The sequence below is a fragment of the Rhyacophila brunnea genome, unplaced genomic scaffold (genome assembly GCF_057557595.1).
Source record: "Rhyacophila brunnea isolate RB1 unplaced genomic scaffold, BYU_Rbru_1.0 scaffold_5, whole genome shotgun sequence".
NCBI lineage: Eukaryota > Metazoa > Arthropoda > Insecta > Trichoptera > Rhyacophilidae > Rhyacophila > Rhyacophila brunnea.
In genome coordinates, this window is record NW_028233170.1 from 24,517,264 (window position 1) to 24,540,080 (window position 22,817).

The 22,817-nt window shown below is 32.5% G+C and overlaps 1 protein-coding gene across 1 annotated transcript in view; it reads left to right on the plus strand.

Moving 5' to 3' along the window:
- LOC147066199 (uncharacterized) overlaps positions 1–17,145 on the plus strand; it is a 444,290-nt gene extending 427,145 nt beyond the window's left edge. The window contains exon 3 of the mRNA XM_085955865.1: positions 16,121–17,145. Coding sequence (XP_085811991.1) covers positions 16,121–16,198 — 78 coding nt within the window. The 3' untranslated portion in view covers positions 16,199–17,145. The remainder of the gene's footprint in view (positions 1–16,120) is intronic.
- Positions 17,146–22,817: the final 5,672 nt, after the last annotated feature.

The window sequence follows — 22,817 nt, forward strand, 5'->3', positions numbered from 1 at the left end:
TGCAGGGAGCTAGGGGAGGCCTTCATCCAGCAGTGGATCGACCCCGGCTGATGATGATGGTCATAAATTATTGTTGTTGATCAAACTATTTCCTTCTTCATTCCGTGTATATCAATCACTACTTATACGCGAAGATTAAGATAATATGTGTTCTTACGATGACTAGTCAAGCCTAAGGAATATATTGTAATTTTAATCCTATTATGTTAAGATTTATGTTTGCATACGTCGGCACTATTTCAATTAAGGTAAAGGCTGTATTATAATATAATATTTCCACGTTAGATACTATTTTCAGACAAAATTAGTTTCTGTAATGATGTTCGGTGTTTTGATGAGCCCGTATGAGTTTCCTAAAGCTCGGTTTGCACGGGATAAGTAATCTCCGTGCTCGAGCGACCGCAGCCGCTGTAAGCCGCAGCCCGTCGCTAAGCCGCGTGGCCAAAATGATTAATTGAGACGACATTAGGAGATTGTGCGGTGTTAATAATAGAGCTGTGACGATCTCGGCGCGCGATAACATCGCCTCCTGTCTGTCGCATGTTTATCGAGACACATCTCGAGCGACACTCGCCAGTGTGAGGCACGCCGATTTAAAACGGCGAACGGCCGATGATATGCGTGTATATTAGATAATATCGAGACCGGTATGATTTAATAAGACAAAATGTCGTAAGCGAGATAGTAAGATAGTAATTCAAAATATGAATTGGATATTATCACAAACACCTTACAAAAATACGTGTATTCATCCATTCTACTCAGATTCATATTGAGAGTTTATTAGCTTCTTTTCCCAATTTTTCCCCGTCCAATCAGTTTTCCTCAAAAAAATAATAATCTATGACAAATCACCAGGGCTCTAGCATACCTAACTCCAAAATCAATAAAAAAAAAAGTGATTAATATGCTCTATCGCATTCAGACAGTTAATTATTATCCCTGGATGTGAACTGTCAGGCATGATGTTTTTTTAACACGGCCGTTCATGATGCTGTTTTAGAGCGAGGTTAGAGTGCGACGATTACTTATTATAATTTAATACAATTAATAATTGAGATGCAGCGATCTTAAAATTTTACTGGGAGCTTTCAAATGTCGTATTACCGCAACATATTTTAAAATATGTGATACTTACTTAATTCCAAATGCATCCGATTAGAATCTCCAATTGGATAAAAAAAATCCAATTCGAGGTTCTAATCGTATGCATTTAGAATCAAGTAAGACACAATGTCGTGTGTCTTAGCCCGCTTATCGCCGTGTTCCCAATTATTGTACGTTTACTGAACTGCAGTGTTAATCCGTGTTATTTTGAATTACGACAAATAACGGAAACTTATCGTGTTAACTGCTGGTCAAGTTTTTTTACCTTTTTGCTAATTATTTTTCAATTGACTGACTTTTTCCTGATTTGAATGTTTCTTCAAACCCTTGACTTCTTTCTTGAAGCTCCTGTTTCCTGTAAAATCCTCACTATCTTCTCATGTATTGTTCCGAGCTGCCGATTAAATATAAATCGGGTCGATGGCATTCAAAACATTTGCCTTATTTTTTTGTGAATGGCAGTAAGTTGGCAACACTGATTACGTCACGGTATAGGTACACTCAAATGGATGTGTGTAGGGTCGTTGGAATTAAATACATGCCAGTTTATACATAATTTGTCTAAACATTCCCAAGGACAATTTCTTTTACTAAAGGGTATAAAACCGATTCCTTAGCGAATATAATAATATGAAACTACGAATAGCATTTGCAGAATATAGTATTTAAGTACTTAAACAAAATGCGGGATACCATAAGCTCCGACGATAAGCTGGATTGAGGTTATTCCGATAACGCAGATGGATATTTGTTTCTTAACTTTAGAGCAGTTTGAACTTTATTCCAGTAGATATCCGTTTCTTTCTAGTATAACGAATTACCATTATAAGTATGTAAACTGTAAATTATGGTTAATATAAAGTGGACTTATGATCCGACCGATTTTTGGACGCATAATAATAAATAAAATATCAAGAAACACCCAGTGTTGAAATTGAAACAACTGATGCAGTTGTCATATAATTATGTTTTCTAAACAGAAATCAATTAGGTACCTTTACATTAGTACCGATGGGTGGGGGTAGGCTGTTAAGATTCACCATAAATAGTGGACATTAAACTTTGTTAGTCATACGTAATTGTTTTTATTGAACTAAGACTACAATTTATTTACAGATGGTGTTGGTTAATTTTTAAAAATTAATTAAACCCTAAAAACTTTGTTTTCGTTGGATTAAGAATACATAGTAGGTACCTACACATATTGTCGGTTCATTTTTTTTAAATTCCTAACCAAACTATAAAAATGTTATTCTATCTAATATACAATATTCAAAGTTATTTATGATTTAATTGCATAATTTTAAATATTTTGTAGATAAACGAGTATTTTTTACTATTATCTATTATGGCTTGGATTTCGCAGGGCTTAATTGATTTTTAAAAACTAACCAACACTATCTGTACGTTGACTGACAAAGTTTAATGTGCACTATTTATGGCGGATCTTAACAGCCTACCTCCTCCCTTCGCTACTGCATACATACACAGTTATTAATATCGAGTCTTCTTTACGACAGAGGAAGATTGTTTTACTCCTGATTATCTATGCGAACACGAAAGACTGCCCGTATTAAATGTGTTTTCAAAGTTTTAAAAATTGTATAGTTTAACTTAAATCCTTTGGAATTTAAATTCAAATTCTATAAATTATCCCCGGATGATAGTATTAATAGTATAAAGTTTATTAAACCATTTCTTCTATTCTGAGCTTTACTTTATCTGACGTGTTTTCAAATTATGACTGTTCAATATGTAAAATGTTATATTCTTAAATATTGTTAGCAAGTTCAAGTACACTTTATAATTAAACATTTGACGAAGTCCGGACGTCAGTTTGTAATTAATTATTCCTTAATTTAAAAACACGAAAATCAATAGTAAAAAATAACGCAATTATATATAAATTATCGTAGTTAAGTAGGAGGATCCGTAGAATTGGTTAGAGCATATTACCGCGATACCGGTGGATATCTCAATACAAATCCCGTCGGGTGTCGTATTTTTTTTCAAATCTCTTTTTTAGTAGGTATATATATCTGAGGTGTCTTCAAGTTATATGTGTTACGCCGAATGTGCGAAATTGACTATTACATAAAATGGGTAAAATTTTGTCTAAATCATGAAAAATGCAAGTCCGTTGCCTTATTCATGAATTAGGCAAATTATCTGCCGAGTGCATGAATTCGTCAGTATTTTTCCGGCCTAGTTCATGCATTGGGCAAATTAGATAGTAGCGCTCCGGTGGTGTTTTTTGCAACTAAACCAAATGTGTCAAATGCTCATGCATTGGCCAAAATAGATAGTGTCGGATCCGGTGGTGTTTTTTGCAACTAATCAAACTAACCAAATGTGTCAAATGTTATTGATTATAATAACTACAATGACGTTTATTTCCATTTACTATGCCCAAAAAAAATCTAGAACTATAATATGATAACGGAAGAATTTTATTAAAAGGTATTTTCGTGATTCGATTCGTGCTTGAGTATCAATGGTCGATTGTTTGTTTGTGATAGTATGATTTGATAGTTTGTTGACAGTTATTAGCTAACCTCAAAATGGACATTCAGTTGAATTCAGAATTACAAAACCTAACCTAACTTAACCTAACCTAATCTAACCTCAAAATTGTATATCACAATTAGTGCATATTTACTTAAATGTCACCACATGCAGAAAATTTACTAGAACTATTCCATGTCCAATTAATAATTAGGTATATTATATAATTAATAATATTAACACTAATATGTATTAAGTTATAATTATATTATGTCCAGTTATAACTAATAAAACTATCCTTATTAAATTTACTTCTTCTACTGTCATGTTGACAGTTTAAGAATTCCATACCCTGACGAATTCACGCACTCGGCAGATAATTTACCTAATTCATGAATAAGACAACAGGATTGACTATTACATGAATTAGGCAAAATCTTATCCATTTCATGTAATAGTCAATTTCGCACATTTGGCGTAACATATGTTCAATTAATAGTATAGTTTAACGTTTAAATGTCATGTTTTGAAAGTCCTGAATTCGTAATATGTTAAGATGTACTTAGGTACCTACCTAAATCTATTTTTTTAATGAATAAATACAAATATTATTTAGAAGATTGAAACCAGATTAATATGTATAGTATGAATACATCAACTATTAGGTATCTATTGTTACCATACTTGCAATTCAAGAAATATAATGAATTGTATTCAATTAACCACTAATAAAGCAACAGAGGCATTGCAGTGTTTCTTATTGTTTTGTTAAAACTCGATAATATATGCGTAAGGTTCATAAATACTTAATTGTATATAACGTCGACCTTCTATGCGTTATCCCAAAAAGATATTTTGGGTAACTTTAAAAATAAATCTGCGAGATCTGTCAATGTGTGTGTGGCTGCTGGCTATTGTCTTACCCAAATGTCTCTTGTCTTCGGATCTTTAAGAGATCCCGCCCCTCGGCTTTACTCGCCTACCTATTCTTGTCCTGATTTTCTCCTTTTGTCAGACCATAACCAACAGGCTAGTCCCAAAATACATGCAGACCGGAATTGCTTTACGTGGAACATATTATAAAGATGACCGCTGCCATACTACCACATATGCCAAATAATAACGACGAAAATACTTCAATGATTTGTATAAATATGTCATATTATTTTCCAACGTCACTTAAATTTTTATCTTTTGAAAAGTGACATCTTAGGATTAATTATGTATTTTATATGGATTTGCAGCGCTCAGTTTACAGAAAAAAATCCAGTCTGTTACGATAGATAGAGTCATTGGAAAAATAAGCCCTCGAAAAAGAAAGTTGTTCCAAAATACAATTTGACGAAAAAAACTTTTTTCTTTTACTTATTATTACCATGTAATCAGTGGCGCGCTTAGTGACGTAGAGCCCCTGCGCACTGACAAAACAATTTTACATCAACGAAATCTATCTTACTGTAGGTCAGGGGTGGGCAAACTGCGGCCCGCGGGCCGCATGTGGCCCGCCGGATATTTTTTTGAGGCCCGCCATCATTAATTGTACTTCTGATTACGAATAACTTTTTTATAATTTTTTAAAAAATATTGACAATAGATTAAAATTTGAAGAATTTGTTGTTTCGTAAATGTATTATCTCTGTGCGTCTTCCTTACGTCTCGTCTCACACTATGTAACCACTATTTTCTACGTTGAACATCGTGACACATTTAAACTCCGCGTTGCAAGGAAAAAAAATATATGCCCATGATATGGTAAAAAGTTTGAATGGATTTCAATTAAAACTCTAGTTATTCCTTCGACAAAATAAATATCGAATAACGACGTCGACCACTTTCCAACTTTGAAGTTGCTGAATATATCAGAATATAAATTTGAAAAATATGGTAAAATTATTAAAGCTCTGAATGACGATTTTTCACAAAGATTTGTTGACTTCCGAAAAATTGAGACAAGTTTAGCAATAGTACGCGATCCATTTTCAATAGATATTGATAGTATACCGACAGAGCTATAACTTGATATTATTGATCTGCAGTGTGACACCGATTTAAGAGAATTGCATCGTCGTGAAGAAATCTCCAAATTTTTCAATGCCCTTAATTCAGACAAATTCGACCAACTTAAAGATTATGCAAGAAAAATGTTCATTATTTTTGGATCAACCTATATATGTGAACAAAAGTTTTCGATCATGAACCTCAATAAAAATTCTTTACGATCAAATATCTCCGATGCCTATTTACAAGCAGTTTTGAGAATATCAACTACAAAATTAAACACCTGAATTTAAAAAAATGTTTCATTCTTCTTATATTTTTTTTTGTAATGTGTATTTTTCGTGATAATAAATAGTGTATATCTAAAAACGGTATTTTACTTGCGGCCCGCAGCTCATTTTGAATTCTTGAATTTGGCCCTCCATCCAAAAAGTTTGCCCCCCCCCCCTGCTGTAGGTATATAATATTAGCAATCTCTGCCTTAAATTGCCGTCTCTTAGCAATGCATGATGTTCCTAGCATTTATTCTGTGAGAATTCTATATCTTTTCTTTTAAAGATTTTCGTGTAATTTCATATTTTAATAACTGGTTGGAGCCCCCTTTTAAATTTTCTGACGAATCGGTTTCGTTATTTCCTAAAAGAAAATCACTGCTGCTTGTAATTATTACCTTCTGTCGACGATATTTATTTTTGATAGTGTTGCGTAAATAAAGACAATTAATATTGAAATGTACATAATTCAATTTTATTTTATCTTTTCCGGAACCAATAATAACATTTTCCTTTCCATGGAATATTATAATATATAGGTGTAATGACAAACCGAATAATTTAATGGCGATATTTCTCATCTGGGTACGCAATAAATATCGGTGATCAATCATTACGTAATAATGGCTCAATTACAATTACGTTCAGCGCATACAATAGTAGATACAAACCGCAGCCGCCTGTGGTAATCACACGCTGCGAACTGCATTTCCCATACTGTCTATATATTGTTATCCACGCTAGGCAATTATTTAAAGCCTAACTTCTTAACAATATTTTAAAAAAATCTATGCAATTCAATCACATTTAAATAAGTAGGTATAGCTTGTTTTTATAATCAAAAAATTATTTTATTTAATGTTTGTTATCTGTATTTAGGAAAATACAATTTTATATCGTCAGTGAACTATCGAAATTTCATCGAATTAGTATGTCGTTGTCATCAGTAGTAAAATCGTATTATTTTATTATGTCCCGTAAGTATCCTCGACAAATGTACTCTTTTACTCTGATCTCCACAGCCTACCTTTTTTCAAAATTAACCCTTCGCCACTAAGTGGTAAGTCTATACTCTAATAGTATTAACATTTGTTTGCGAATATCTGTTTGCATCGTTTAAATAACGTGTGAGTAGGTATAATACTCGTAACTTTCGGTGTTCACTGCAAATTTTGTACCCTGCTATATATTTTAAGTACCAATACGCTTTTTTATAACTCTATGTACATATTGCTGCGTTTACTTTTATGATCGCAAACAAAAGTACTGGTTTTGCTATCCCAGTGAAAATTTAATACGCCGATGTGTCATGAATTTTCTGGCCTGCAGCTATTTGTTTTGATTTCGGGGCTATCTCGGTACAATTTAACAAAAATTACTTGTTCCATTTCGATTTGATGATATTTAAAACCCAAGCATCCTTTTCCAATAAATCTGGAATATTATATAACACGAAAACAACTTATCATCATCCATACAATTACGATAAGATGTGTAATATAATAATTCATATTAAGAACCATCGAAACTTTATCTTTATCCTAAGTCCGGTTGAAAGCAAAAGTTCGGCACATTAGTTTCACTTGTCTATCAATACCGTATTATTCATATAAATTGTATCGAAATATAAAGTTATATTAATTATCGATTGGATGAAAAACAACGTGAGCAGCGATTTTACAACGTTTTTCTTAGCTCGTATTCTTATTTGTCCGGTGGTTCTTTGTCCGGTACAAATCTTGCAATCGATTTTTATCTAACTTTTCGACTAGCTGGACATTTGAAACTTTTAGAATATATCAGAATACGATGCCAATGCATTTTTTTAACACTTTTAGCCATCTTTAAGTAGAATTGAATTCATTTTCAGTTAATTCTGTTTTGTATGAAAAGTTATTTCGACACCATTATTGGTTGCTAGGGGTCTGGGGTCCTAGCAACTAAATTATTAATATATACGTGCGTTACTGTGGAAATTAATATGACATGTCACAATGACATTTCAGTATTATTTCTATCAAGTACAAATTTTTTTTGATCGTTTATGTTAGTCAAGTCAAGTTTATATAATTCAACAGAAAATTTAGAAACGTTGTATATAAAAAGTTCTTTTTATCTTGTAATTATTTTCATTTAAGTTTAATAAAAATATTAATCACAAAAGTATCACGTTTATTATTACAATCAAGAAAATTATATTCTTGCGCACCCTGCCCACACCGCAAACCATACAAATTTTTTTGATAATATTGTTCCACAAAATTCATTCAATTAAGTGCTAGTAGGTTAAAAACGTCTAAAGGGGCTACTTTTCATTTGCGAAATGCACAACACTCACTCTATAAAATGATCAAATTACACAAAATAACTTTGTTAATATAATTTAAATATTGGTGGATGTAGTTCAGTATAATACTCTATTATTATTAATATTATAATTAGGGCCCGGATTTGTATTCACCAAAAAACATGAATATATGCATGCACATATGCGCTTAAAATCATTAAAATATGCACTAAAAACTAAAAAATATGCACTTACAAATTGACAGTTTTTTATGGAAAAAGATCTAGATACCCTCTATACCCAATATTACTGATAAAAATCGAATAACAAATTAGTAATTTTATAAATAATACCTATACAATAACAAAAAAAACACACAAATAATCAATATAAAGTTACATACAATTTTATTTTCAAAATAGTTTTTTATATTCAATATAAACTAAATACAATTAAAAAAAAACAGAAACGACACACTCAACTAATTCTTAAATACTATTTATTGCTATTTTTGTCCAAAACAATAAGTTATAATAATTTTTTCAATGTGTTCTGGTGTAAAACTTTTCCGCATATCTGTCAGTATTAATTGTTTATATGCAGAAAATGACCTCTCAACATCCACAGAGGTTATTGAGCAAAATTTAAATAAAGGTGCGTGTGTTGACTTGACGTTTACTGGTAAATTCAGGCCTTTTCCATTAATATAAGCATCAATGTTGTATACATTCTCTAAATCAGGATTTTTCGATAAAATATTTACGAATTTTTCGTTTATGTCTCCCATCTCACATGTGATAGAAGACAATCGTCTTTTAACATCTTCCACCATTTCCAGTGACTCTGTTAAACGAAGTCCTCGTGTTTCCAGTTTTGTGATTGTTTCAGGTAAGAAAGAGAAATGAGTCTCAATCACAGCCAAGTCCCTTTCTATCGTCGGGCAATCTACTATGTTTTGTCATATTTCTATGGACACTGAATCTTTTTTGTGAATTTTTTTAACTACATATGTTTTTTATTGCTTCAAAATTCTTTGAATAAAAATGAGCTGCGTTCAGCCACATTCCCCACCTAGTCAGCACAGGTTCTGGGGGGAGTGGTAGATTAGACTGATCTTCTTTATAAACTTGGACTCGAAGTGGTGCCTTAATGAACACTTTCTTAACACTTCCAATTAAAGTGTTCACATCTGGAAATTGGGCTCGAATTGTCTATGGCATAGACAATGAACGAACTCGGGGATGCCATTTAAAAAAAATGCAGGTGCATCTAAACTACCTACCTACCTAGTTAAGTTATATTTCGATAATAATAATTTAAAGAAACTGAAAATATAAATGCAAAACCCCTAAAATATGCATTTATTTATGAAATATGCACTCATCTTCGAAATATGCTCTAACGTCTCAAATATGCATTTATGTGCACAATAAAATTTTATTTTTGGATTCTGTGTGTTTCAAAATGGATTTCTGTGCAACTCTCATAGCTGTGCATACACCCTAACAAAACTTGCACTAGCATATAAATCCGGGCCCTAATTATAATATAATAACACTTAAGTTTCTATAAACCTCATAACTGTAAATTTAGTTTTATATGGATATCTCAATGTGTAAGTCAGTGGTTTCCAAACTTTATGTTACTACGCCTCCCTTTAAAAAAATCTAATCTATCTTGGCGCCTCCCCCCCTTTATTTCATTAAATAATACAGACCCCTTTTTAAATATCATCATTATATCAAAAATGATCATTTAAGTATTTCAATCATCATATAGGTGTCACATCAAATTGCAACGCATAACCACATATTTAAAATATTTAATAATCTCGAAAAAAAGCAGCGCCTTTTTTTACTATTAATAAAATAACGTGAAAAGTGCATTAGCAAACTAACCAAGAACTCAGTAAATAGATTTTTGTTTGCTTCAATGTATCTGGCGCACGAATCATTTAAAAGTGGAAACATGGCGAACTTATTTTTTTTTGTAGTTTTGATATCCAAAGCTCCAATATTTTATGAATGCCTTTACTTCATATTTTTAAATCAGTGAATGCATTAGTGGTCCTTGCATTGATTTATTCACTCATTTTTTTGACAACGAAATTATCGTTCCTAAACAAATTTGCCTCAAATTTCAACATTACGATTTGACCCTTTTATTTAATTTTTTCACGAAATAGCCAGCGCGCTTCACAATATACTATGGAAGTGAGGTATTATAAAATGAATCTCCATATTTTCAGACAGGTTTGCAGACATCCTTTTATATGACTGTTTTGTGAAGCTTATATCTAGCGGACGTTTTATAAAATAAGCATTTGCAAACTGTAAACCTGTGGCTACATTAATTGTGTGAAACTTTACGCGCCTCCCTTCGCAACACTCCGCGCCTCCCAGTTTGGAAATCGCTTGTGTAAGTGATCCCGAGTAGCCCATTTACTTTTTACCTACTAATTTAGTGTGCCAAATTTCAACATTCTTCATTGTTAAACAGATATAAGCCCTTTATTCACAGCTGATATATTAAATGTATTTATTGATTTTTATTCGCAGGGTTATTAACCTACTACTGATAATACTTCATGAAATATTTTCTGCGATTTTTATCGAGTTCATACGCTAACTTAATTTTGTTTTATGGACCGGATTAATCGTACGTAATTTTCACGCCGTTCAAATATTGCTCAGAGTAAACACTGGCGCTGCACAAAATCGAAGAAAAAAAATGGTTTTATAGTGTTTACGTTTTTCGAGCGAGGTACCGACATAAGTACGGGGAAATTGTTTATTCTTCTCATTCCGCTGTAACCGCAGGTGCTCAAATTATAGTTTAGGAAAAGCGGATTCTAAACACCGTTAAAATTATTTCGGTTGGTACCTACGCAGAAAGATTCCATTTATACTGAAATAAGCCATTACGCTGTTTTGCTTGTTTATCATCATGATTAATGATCATGAATATGAAATACATAAGTATGAATAGTATAAATAAATATGTAATATTTATACATATATTTCCACCTTACACCTTTACTTATTTATTTGAGAAAACAAAACATTGTGGACGTAATAAATCATAATTTAAGACGTGCACAACTTGAGATTTACATTATAACACATATTACCCTTATTAACCTCACAAGAGAGAAGAATAGAATACATAAAATAATAATAATAATTATTAAAATACTTATGTAGGTAGATAGCTACTGACAATTTTATACAGAAAAATAAATTTTTGAAAACAAAATACATACAATTTTATACAGAAAAATAAAATTTCGAATACAAAATACATAGCACGTCACCGAAAATGTCTACGTCTTTGGGGAGTGCATTGGTTAGTCTTGCACCCCTCGCTAATGATGATACGAGGACACGGTTCCGATCCAGAATAAATAATGGCTGCGACCACGTAGGTAATTGACAGGCGCATGTAAATTCAAATTCATTGGGTCACCAGGATTGGAAACCATCCCTCGCGATACAGGCAAAAGTGTTCCAAGAGCAGAAGAGACCTACGAGATTCAAGAGAGTGAGAAGTAAGCATGCCTTGTAGAAAGGCAGTCGGAAAATAATCATTTATGTATTGGATAAAATATTCAAAAACTATTCTTCTATCAAGACTAAAAATATCTATTCTTTATAAATATTTTTCACTGGATCAATAACCAGATAGGATAACCATGTCATAATAACCAAAAAAAAAATGTGATACATTGCTAAATTTAAACCAATGTCCTCGTTGTAGATGAGGGTTTTTCATTTGCTCATCATATCAGTGTTAATTACATAATAATATGATGCAATCAATCATGGCTCGGACCTTTTCGTATTGAATAAAAGTGTCACCGTCTTATAATGTTCGGTGGTACGTTGCAATGAAGAACTAGGTACCGAGAAGAGTAGAGGGAGCTAGAGGAGGCCTTCATCCAGCAGTAGATCGACCCGTCTGACGATGATACAAATAAATTTTCATTATCATTTTTTTAATAATACGTTGCAGAACTACATTATAATGGTTGTAAAACTATTTTTTTTGTTAATTGAGTTATTTATGTTGACATCTGTTTCGGACTATGAACCCATCTTCGGAACGAGACTAAGATAACTTAATAATATTATATAATAATTTAGTTTAACGCCCTCCTAAAGATGGGTTCATATAGCGAAACTGCTGTTAACGGCGATAATTATTCAACTATTGTAATATGTATTAATAAAAAAATGTTGTTTTTGTAACTATGTTGCACGTACTTCCGGATCAAGCACTGTGAACATTGGCTGCTTACCGGATTTTTAATCGAAATCCAGTAAAGGCTACTGAATTACAAAACAGATCAAATGTGATATTTTTACTTAAATTTATATATATACAAAAATATATATATTACTACCTACAGTTAACAGACATTGGACGATATAAGATGTAAATTAAAGTGTTTTGTGTGTACCTACATGCATTTAATTTCCTTTTTATGTTTATATAACAGTTTTTTTAATGTTAATCCGATAAACAAACAATTTACATTAAAATTGTAATAAGTAATTCAAAATAGATCCATAATTCGCCGATTTTTCTGTGTTTGTTTACATTTACCGGTGTGGGAATTCCACATCATGCCATTACATACAGCGGAGGGATTTCGGATAACAAACTGGGCATGCAATATAGAGCGACCATGTGGTACACCCAGGAGATTACAACAAAGTAATTCAAATAGCACTAACAATAAAATTCAGGCTCTGCAGGTGAAACTCATAAAGCAACGGTATTGAAATGCAATGTACGGGTTACATATACCGTGTTTTGTGTACCGTATTAATGCGAACGAGCTTTTTTCAGAGAACCGATTTTTTTTTAGTTTAACCCCGTAAAAGCTTTACATGTACACAAATTAAGCTCTCCATTTAAACGTTCCATTCAAATATAATAAACATATACTTTGGCGATGTACATACCTAATTATAAAGTGTTAACATCTGTGTTTTTTTTATATTATTTTGTCAAACAAGATTTCCGAAAACTATTTCCATTTTTTTTTTAAATATGAAACTCTTTTACGCAAGCTACTCGAAAATCCCAGGTAGATTAAATCCCGCTGATTCGTGATAAAAAAAATACCATAAATAACTGTTATCACTGACTACGTCATTAATGCGATGCTGTAAGGTCAAATACTATACGATTTTTAGATATTTGACAAATGATGATTTATTCGACGAACAAAATAAGACTTTAAAATGAAACACTGCATTTAATCTCCAGGTCTTCCGATTACCAAGTGCGTACACTGCCATTACGATATCTTAGATCGTGGATAGTAAAATTTAAATTATAAATATCCATTGAGTTTAATAATAACTGTTTGAAATTGTAACAAAAAAATTTTTTGGAAGTCATTGTACAAAGCTCTACAAAATAGTTTAACTATATTTCATATATCCCACTTTGTAGTAAGAACCTTTTTGTACATATGCGGGTACTTGATTTTTTATTTATTTATAATGGTGTTTGTATGTACATAAAATAATTATGAAACACACCGTTTCTGTACAAAATGTACGACAAAACTTTCCACTGATGACAGGCGACTGGCCGAGTCGGCGACAACAAACCCTCTGAAATAATTATTTGGAAAAACTGAAAGTTTCATTTGGTCCGCAAAATTGCGCTGAAAAAGTTCCCATGTCCCGATGAAGTGAAAACTTTGTTCTTCTATCGTGCGGTAAACAGATTACGTACAATGCGCAAGCACTTTACGTGTACGGTCCCGTAATTAAATGTGTAAACATGTCTTAAAGTTCTATTGAGTGTTTTTATTGGATTTAAATTCTAGTATGCCTAGTTCAATTTAATTAAACCCACGAATATAACTAATTAATTTCTTTGTGCGCATCTGTTGTGCATAACGTTGGATATTTTCTCTATTTTATATTATTTTATTAGTTTATATATTATTTGCTAACAATAATCATATTATTCTAAAAAATAAACAGTTCATAATAATTAATATTGTGACTGTATGACCTTATATATATAGAAAAAAAGAGTACATATCTGTTATGTATCTGTATTTGTCAGTATGATTAGTTATGACACTTGCAATACTTATAGGCCAACTCGCACAAGTTATAGATTACATTGTTGGTTTACACTTAATAGAACTTTAGTATACTTTCATCTCGATATATCAAAAAAAGCTTATATAAAGTGACGAAAATATGGGATGTGGCGTGGGTTGAGAAACTCGCGCCTAGAAATTGAAGAAACTCTGTTTTAATAATAATTATAACAATATGAGGTGGGGCATGGTAAATTGAAGAATTAATAATATAAATCAGTTGATTTCTTCAATGTGTAATTCTGTCTGCTCTTTCTTTATATAACTACCTGCTCAGAAAATTTACATTTTTATATAAAAAAAACTATTTCTTTTATTCAATGAACAATTCACAAGATTTAAGAATGTAAGATTCTAAATATTGAACATACATAATTTGAAAACATCTCATGCATATACCCACCAGAATTATTAAAAAAAAATACGACACCCGACGGGACTTCAACCTTAGTAAGCATTTCATGTAAGAACACCTAGTTAAAATCGTCGTAACTGTGTAGGATGCCCTTAGCTTAATTGGTAAAGTACAGTAGCGTGAATCAAGAGAGTCCCATCGGGTGTCGTATTTTTTTTTCTAAAATAAAGATTTTTTCTAGTGGGATGCATGAGATGTTTTCAAATTATGTATGTTCTAATTGTTATATTAAATTTAATGAACAGTTCACAATGACTATTGTGGCTATGTAAACTTTGATTTTCATTTTTTTGTATATACTAGAATCGTGGACATTACAACAAAAAAAAACATTTTTCGAAAAGTGGTGTTGGCGACGACCGCTAAGGGTGTATGCCTCGATTAGTATCGTGTAGTCAAGGGCTACGCATCAATAATTGACTGTCCTCTGTATGCGTGTATCACGTTATTTTGTCATACTCTTCGCTGTGCCTTATAAAGCCTCGAAAGTTTATTTTACTGGGGAATAATGTACCTAGCAAAAAGGCAGAAGGCGAACACTGGTGACTTAGAACCACCAATTGAAAGAATGTTGTAAAAAATAAAAAAATTACATCCACCACCTTGCAGAAGATATAAAAAACTGGAGAACACTGAATATGATATACCAATTCTGGAGTAATTATGATACTCGGAGGGTTCCGATGAAGTACAGACACATATAAATAATAAGATATCACGTAGCATGTTATAAAATATAAAAAAATACAATAAAAATTCAAAATCACTTTGCCCAAATACATCAAATATTTAGGTGACTATTTTTTATTGAAATTGAAATTTTAACTCTAATTGATTTGAGTTTTGTACTATCCCATTTGAGTCATATTCTGCCCTATACCTATTAACTATTTACTACGAGTTTTTGCAAACTCTTTAAATATTCAAAATATTTAAAAAATGTTTTTATATCAAATCCTTTACTTAGGCAATAACTAATAAGGTCTTTACCTTTTATTATATTAAATTGCTCTATACAGGGCTTCAAACCGTTATTTATTTTTTTCGTTTCGGTTTTCGTTCAGAAAAAAATAACGGTTTTTCCGGTTTTCGATTTTTGGTTTAGTTCCGAGTGTCAAAAATAACGGTTTTTTATCGGATTTTGGTTGAGTTCCGGTTCGAAGCCCTGATACAAACAATAATTAACTGTATTCGTTGTCAGTATGTAGTTGCTTTTGGTGAGTGCGGATAGTACCTGAAGATGCTCAAAGGCCAAACCTGGTTCGCAAAAATGACTCAAATAGACAAAATAGTACAAAACTAAAATCAATTAGAAATATAAATATTTCCTTACTCACATTATTTGTATTTGTATTTCTATATGAAATGATATGTTTTTGTATTTACTATATTTTTTTCTTCCACAGGTATGTCCCAATATTTTTATCGTCGAGCATCGAAGGGGGCAGGATATTCTTCAAATAACAAGTAAGTTGCATGTTTAGTTCAAATATGAAACGAGAATATTGGTCTTTAAACTACGGTTAATACCTGATAGTTAGTACCTAATCTATATTATAAGAAAAGATTTTATTTACTATTTCCTTATTTTCAACCTTTTCAGATACATCTCAACATAAAACTGACCAAATATTAAGTACCTACATTTCAATTTAAATTTTGAAACTTTGAAAAATATCTATGATACCCGATATAATTGTAAATTTAAAAACCGACAACTCGGGCTGTATTAAGTTAATTTTAAAATATTCCATAAATATAATACTGATGCCGGATTTTTTGAGTTTTCCCTTTATTCGGAGCTGAGATTGCCGTCATATTTCCAATAATACTCTGGGTACTGTAAGGCCAGGGTAACGAAATGATATTCCGCAACCCAACCCCCGGATCCTGAGTGGGAAGGTGGCTTTCTTTCCGATTTGTATCTGTAATAGAGGTGACCTCGTTCGGGACTCACTGAAATAAGGATTTTTTCTGTCTCGAATAGGTATGTACATGCCGCCTTCTTTTCCTATGAATAGCGAACGAAATTGTCGTGGAAGCATCCGCAATTTAATTAAATATGAATGGAAAATAGTTTTTTTTTTAGATAATATATTTGGGATTTTTTCGTATTATGCATACGAAGTGTTCTGCTGCTTGGATTCGTGGGCCTTTAACGTATTGGGATAGCAATTCTATGGTTCCGAGTTCCATCTCCCGTTTATGTTAATCCGTCTCGATAGCTTAATTTAAAGTTTTATGTGATACGCATGAAAACATTTTATCGATTATTATTTCCACTACATAATAAAATGACATAGGTAATGAAAAATTAATAGACTTGACCCGGATTTGTATTCTTTATTTAAATTAATCTACATTCATTAAGTATATATAAGTAATTATTCCATGTAAATCTAAGAATCTTGCCACAATGATTGTAGTTGCGAAAACAAAAAAAAACCTTTTAGATTTTACTTTAGATTTCCCGTTCTGAAATAGTGCAACGATATCTATAATACACATGGTAGGTACTACAGTCAGATATTTTGAATGAATTTAATTAAATTTTAAACTAAAAAATGAAATGTTATTTCCAACCAATAATTTATTTATTAATAATTATTTTTAGTGTGTGACAGAAATGACATACCGACCTGTTTTAAATTTTTGTACATTTATATTCACCCTCCTTCCGCTTCCATCATTTCGCGCCAAATACAGCACGCTGATGTGTCAATGTAGTCAGTTCTTCATTTAAGTTAATGACTCCACCAAACCACACCCGGTCTTAATCTGGCGTATCACGGGACGCATCCGATCAGAAGCATTAGTATTTTTTTTTGACCGAGAATGTCTCAGGAGCACTTACCAAAGACTAAGGTCGCCATACACTCAAGTGTGCTTTGACTGAATTTAACGTTAAAAGAACATACAGAGTCAAAAATAAATGCTAAATACAAAAGCTATTACAACACTTTCGAACAATCTAAGAAAAGAGATCTTCACAGTATGACGCCGAAAATTGTCTAAATGCAAGAAAATTTTCCTTTGTGGCGATCAGGTCGAACAGTCCGATGCGTCCAACTGGTTTAACCGTCTTGAGAAGCTCATCCCTTTCTGTACATATTTTAGGACATTTCCAGAGGACGTGGTTTGCATCCTGTATTTCTCTGCCACATGGACATGTAGAACGGGTAACAAGAACAAACTCATGGAGCCTGCCAGCAAAGCCACCATGTCCAGTCAGTGCCTCAGTTCAAAATTATCAAATACTTTACCGAATTTCATTGTAATAGTTTTAACATTTGGTAAACACCAAGAATTACTTACTTCAGCCGGTTACGCTCCATTCTCGGAGCATAGGATGAGGACAAAGCCGGCCCATGTTCCGCACCTATTGTCATTTTATGCTTCTTGTAGTTACGCGATCGCGAAAAAGGGTTCACCGCTAGGGCATATTTCGTTCGACAGTGTTACAAGGCCGCTGAGTGTCGCACGCTCGGGCAGCATTTAGATTACAAGTCCGTCACCGAAGACTGACGTGTTTTCATTTCTTTGATAAAAGGAAGCACCTGAATGAATTGCGAACGAAGAATAAAGGTCTAAAGAGTGAGGAAGAAGTAGATTGACGGCAGATGGTGTTGCTGTCATAAAAATATAATATTATATTGAAATTTATTTCTTCAGCCCCCCAAGTTGTTTCGAAATACCTAATTTCGTATTTTTATTATTTATTGCGCTCTCAAATTGGGCCATTTCGAGCATTATTATTAGGTTGCCTACAACATTTTCCGCGGATTTAACAAGAAGAAACACAAAGCGGTTCCATGAATTACTTACGGTGCGGCATCGCCCGGGCGTAAAATCATATTTGATAAAAGTACCATCAGATCTGTGCCGTATTACCTCGAAGAAACGTGTTTACCTCGGGCGTTGCTTAATCTATTATTCATGTGTACTCAAACACGGCGGATTACTAAGGTGAGGAAGCGTGCAGTGTATTGGCAGTTTTAAAATCAGTGAAAGGGTTTTCTTCTCTCCGCCTTATTTCCCTTTTCCATCTCTACAGATCAGATCACTACTCATCTTATACGCAGAGTTGTGATTTTATTTTTTACTACTTTATTGATGTGTGTGTAATATACATAATACACACACAGTCGCTGTCATAAGTAAGTTTAGGAAAATCACATATGGCATTTATCGGTCACGGGGAAGATGATTTATTATCCCAATTAAAGTTAACAATAATTAGGTTAAACTTAATATATTAATCGGACCGGATCGGAGATACAAAAGTAATGAGTGGTACCTACCAGTGGCGAAGATTCCATACTAGGCGATTATTTAAAGCCTACCTTAAGAAAAAATATTTTTTAATTGTATATTGACGTACCTATAATATAATAACTTTATTTTATAAAAATAATTTAATTTGCCAACGACATCTGTCGTATATGTAGAAAAGTAGGAATGTATTATAAAAAAGGGTTTAAAAAAAATATGCGACAGCGCGAAAAGATATTTTATTTGTATGAACTTTATATCACGTGACCTCGGTTTGTCTGGAGCAGTGTATGCAAAACGATAAGCTCTAATGCGAAAGCCTAAAGTCTTTGCGTTTAATATATTAATAAAATTGTTAATAATTAGATAGTTTAAAACAATAATTTATTATATGGCGTTCAATCACATATTAATAAATATACTTGATATAATTTTTTTTTTAAATACAAAATAATTTTGATTTATCTAATGATTTTTAGGCCGTTTAAACTCATCGTTTAATTTTCGATTTTAATCATCGAGTTATTAAAATTTTATCAAAATAATAATCATATTTCCCTCTTCTTATTTCCCGTAAATATACCTGACAAGTGTATTCTTTTTCTCTGATCTCCACAGCCTATCTCGTTCCAAAAATCACCCTTCGCTACTGGTACCTACAAGGATACGTATATTGTACGTATGCAGTTTGCTGGATCACAGTTCACCGTGATCTGTTGTACCGGAAACATAATAGCATTGACATCAAAAAAAAAAATCGCGATCGTGGAGCATTGTGAAATGTGTAAAATAAAATAGGTTAAAAAAGACAGGCAATCGAATTTACATAAATTCAAAGAACATTCTACTTACTTCAAAAATATTTTTTAAAATCAATAAAAGCAATCTTTTGTAATATACAAATGAACAGTAGTCTTTGTTCTGTATAATGAAAATGTATAACAAAAGAGTTTTGTTGGTTTCCAATAGTATTAAAATCGTCGCATTGTTGCTTTAAAATGATTTATTTCGTTTGTCGTAAGCATATTATAACCAGTTACAGGGAGGTATAAATAATAATCCGAGGCTTCAAAGAAAATGTTAATATTTAAAATGTTACAACACCAGAACCTTCTCTTCGAATTTTAAGGAAATCACGCTTAAACCCTCAATTCAATCTGATATAATTTTGAAAACCAATCTAAAAATTACATTTAATCTAAAGTTTTTTCCTCCCCTTTGTATAATTTGCGAACAGAACTAACATTCGAAGAAATCTCATTATTTACAATCTTTTAAATTTTTGAACGTTTTCGATAGCATTTTTTCTTTTGTCATTTTATCTATTTTTTATTTTAAAAGTTTTTGAGATTCCGATGTTATAAATTACATTATTCCCCCTGCACACTCTGCCAATCAAGACACGCCTAATATCAATGCGTTCAATCTTTTTCGATTTCTTATAGGAAATTGCATTTTTCACAACCAGCTTAAAGGGAGATTATATTTTAAATGCCTCCATCATTCCACAAGGATTTACTTACATTTCCAAGCATTCTTTATTTATCTTCTTCATAGAAGAACGAATACATACTTATTGAAATTTGAGTATATATTTATGATATTATACAGGTCAGGTCTCAGTTACGCCAAAACTATATTAGGAAAAAATGTGCACGAAGGCAAGCAGAAGCAGGTATTCTTATATGTTTTAAAGTGGTGAGTTTTATACATATCTACTGATAAATTATTTTTTAAGAAAATTAGATATAATATTTTGTGACCATACCTACAGTTTATTAACCAGAATCGCCACGCTCACTGAGACGCCCTTGCGCAAAAGAAAACGCACATACTTAATCCATTGTCAGTTGTAAATTAGAACTTACAGGCTGCATACCGCCCAATACCAATAAACCAACCAATAAACGGCCCAGATTTTCTTACAGACTGTCAAAAACTATTTAGTATATACCTATTTGAAGCTTAAAGCCTATCCTATATACGCAATCGGTGGTAAGTAGACGTAGTTTTGACGACAAACTACAAGAATAGTTTTATTATAGGTAGGTATCTAACTGTATTTGCTTATCACTTACATTTCTCTGCACCATCCGCCACACCTCAATTCTTAGCTATACAAAATGTGTATTGAGAGTACCCCTAGGTGGCTCCTCATCAGTGTGTGTTGTAGTATGCCTAATATGTATCTGTATTTTAATAGCTAAGGCACCCGCATTAGAAACCATGTCGTAATGGCTAACCGGTCCAACCGAGGATCGAACGATACGAAAAACTCTTCTCATTCAACATGAGCAAACTCCCATCGAATATAGTCAGCTTCCTGCATTATTACTCTATTGTATATTATGTAAACGATTACTAAATTAATTTAAATAAATCTGACATTAGACATCGTGTTAGCCCACGCGCACTACAATTTGTACAAACATTATCTTGCTGCGGTCCAGCCAAATACTAGTCTATTATACCGAAGTTAGAGTATACGATTGATAACTTTTTACTACACTGAGACGCCTCTTTACGTGATTACCACGTATAAAATTAGATCAAATGATATTCACTTGTATTAATATAAATGTAAGAATAAGAAAATAAATAGATAATATGTGTAAAAAAATATTTTCATAATATATTACATCATTTTCATCCTAGAGCCGGGGTGTAAAGTTATGAAGAAGCTACTCTACAACAAGGTACTGCGTTTTTATGGCAACTTGCGGTGTGTGTCGACCGACCCTTATATGGTAGATTGGCCAGTTTTATACGTCATATTTATTTGTCCTACGTCTAGTTATTTTGCTATTTTTTTAGAAAGTATAAAACTGTAAATGTTACATGAGTCTTTATTATTATAAGCTTCTACGAAATATATTTGTACTAGAAAATGTACCTAGTAATTTTGACCTCTTGATTCGTCCAGTGAAATCACCTTCTTAGTCCCAACCCTAGCTGATCCCGGGCCGGAAAATCATTGTTACCTTTTTATATAAGTCTTCAGTCATACACAGCCAAATTCATCCTCCTAAGAATCCTAAACAATAATGACACAGATTTAATCCACACTTGTCTTTATATTGTAGTATATTCATTATTCATGCATTATATCACAGGTATTTTTTTATTTTCATTTAATTACACATAGCACTTTACTTTTGTCAATTATTCTCTTGTTGGAATGACATTTGATATAGGTGCCATGATTTTAATTAGTTGTCACGTGGTTAAATAAATTATTGGTGGCTCTTGTATTCCGATGCGGGTACTTAGCTCTCACCCGAGGGCTCTGCGTTTGATCTCGGTGAGGTCACAATATATGTGGTTTTCTCAAAGCCTGGGTGATATGTGATTGTTTCACTTCTACTACCGCACTGCTGTTTCATTACACTACCGTCATTGGGGTCAAAAGTCTGTTTGGTCTGTTGGTTTAAAAAGAATATAATATAATATTTAAAACACATTATTGTTAGTATGTTCATTTTGTACCTGGTCTCGATGCCGGCGTCATCCGTCACCAACATCAAGTTCCGCTTACGCAGTAGAAGCGCGGGAATTGACGCGCGGAATTTGACGTGGCAGGTTTCTCAGTGCAGTGTCAGACCTCTTATGTTTGGCCGCCCACTGTAGAACAGAAGTATACAAATTCACCTTCGTACATATACTCCAATCAAAGATGACTACAATTGCATGAGATTATGCAAAGCTGAGTTCTACAGCTTACAAAATGATACAAGTGCAGTTAAAATAATTACTATTTGATTACTGCTAGATGATCGACTATTAACTTCTAAGAAATGTCAACAAAGCTAATGCGACGTAATAGAAAAGACA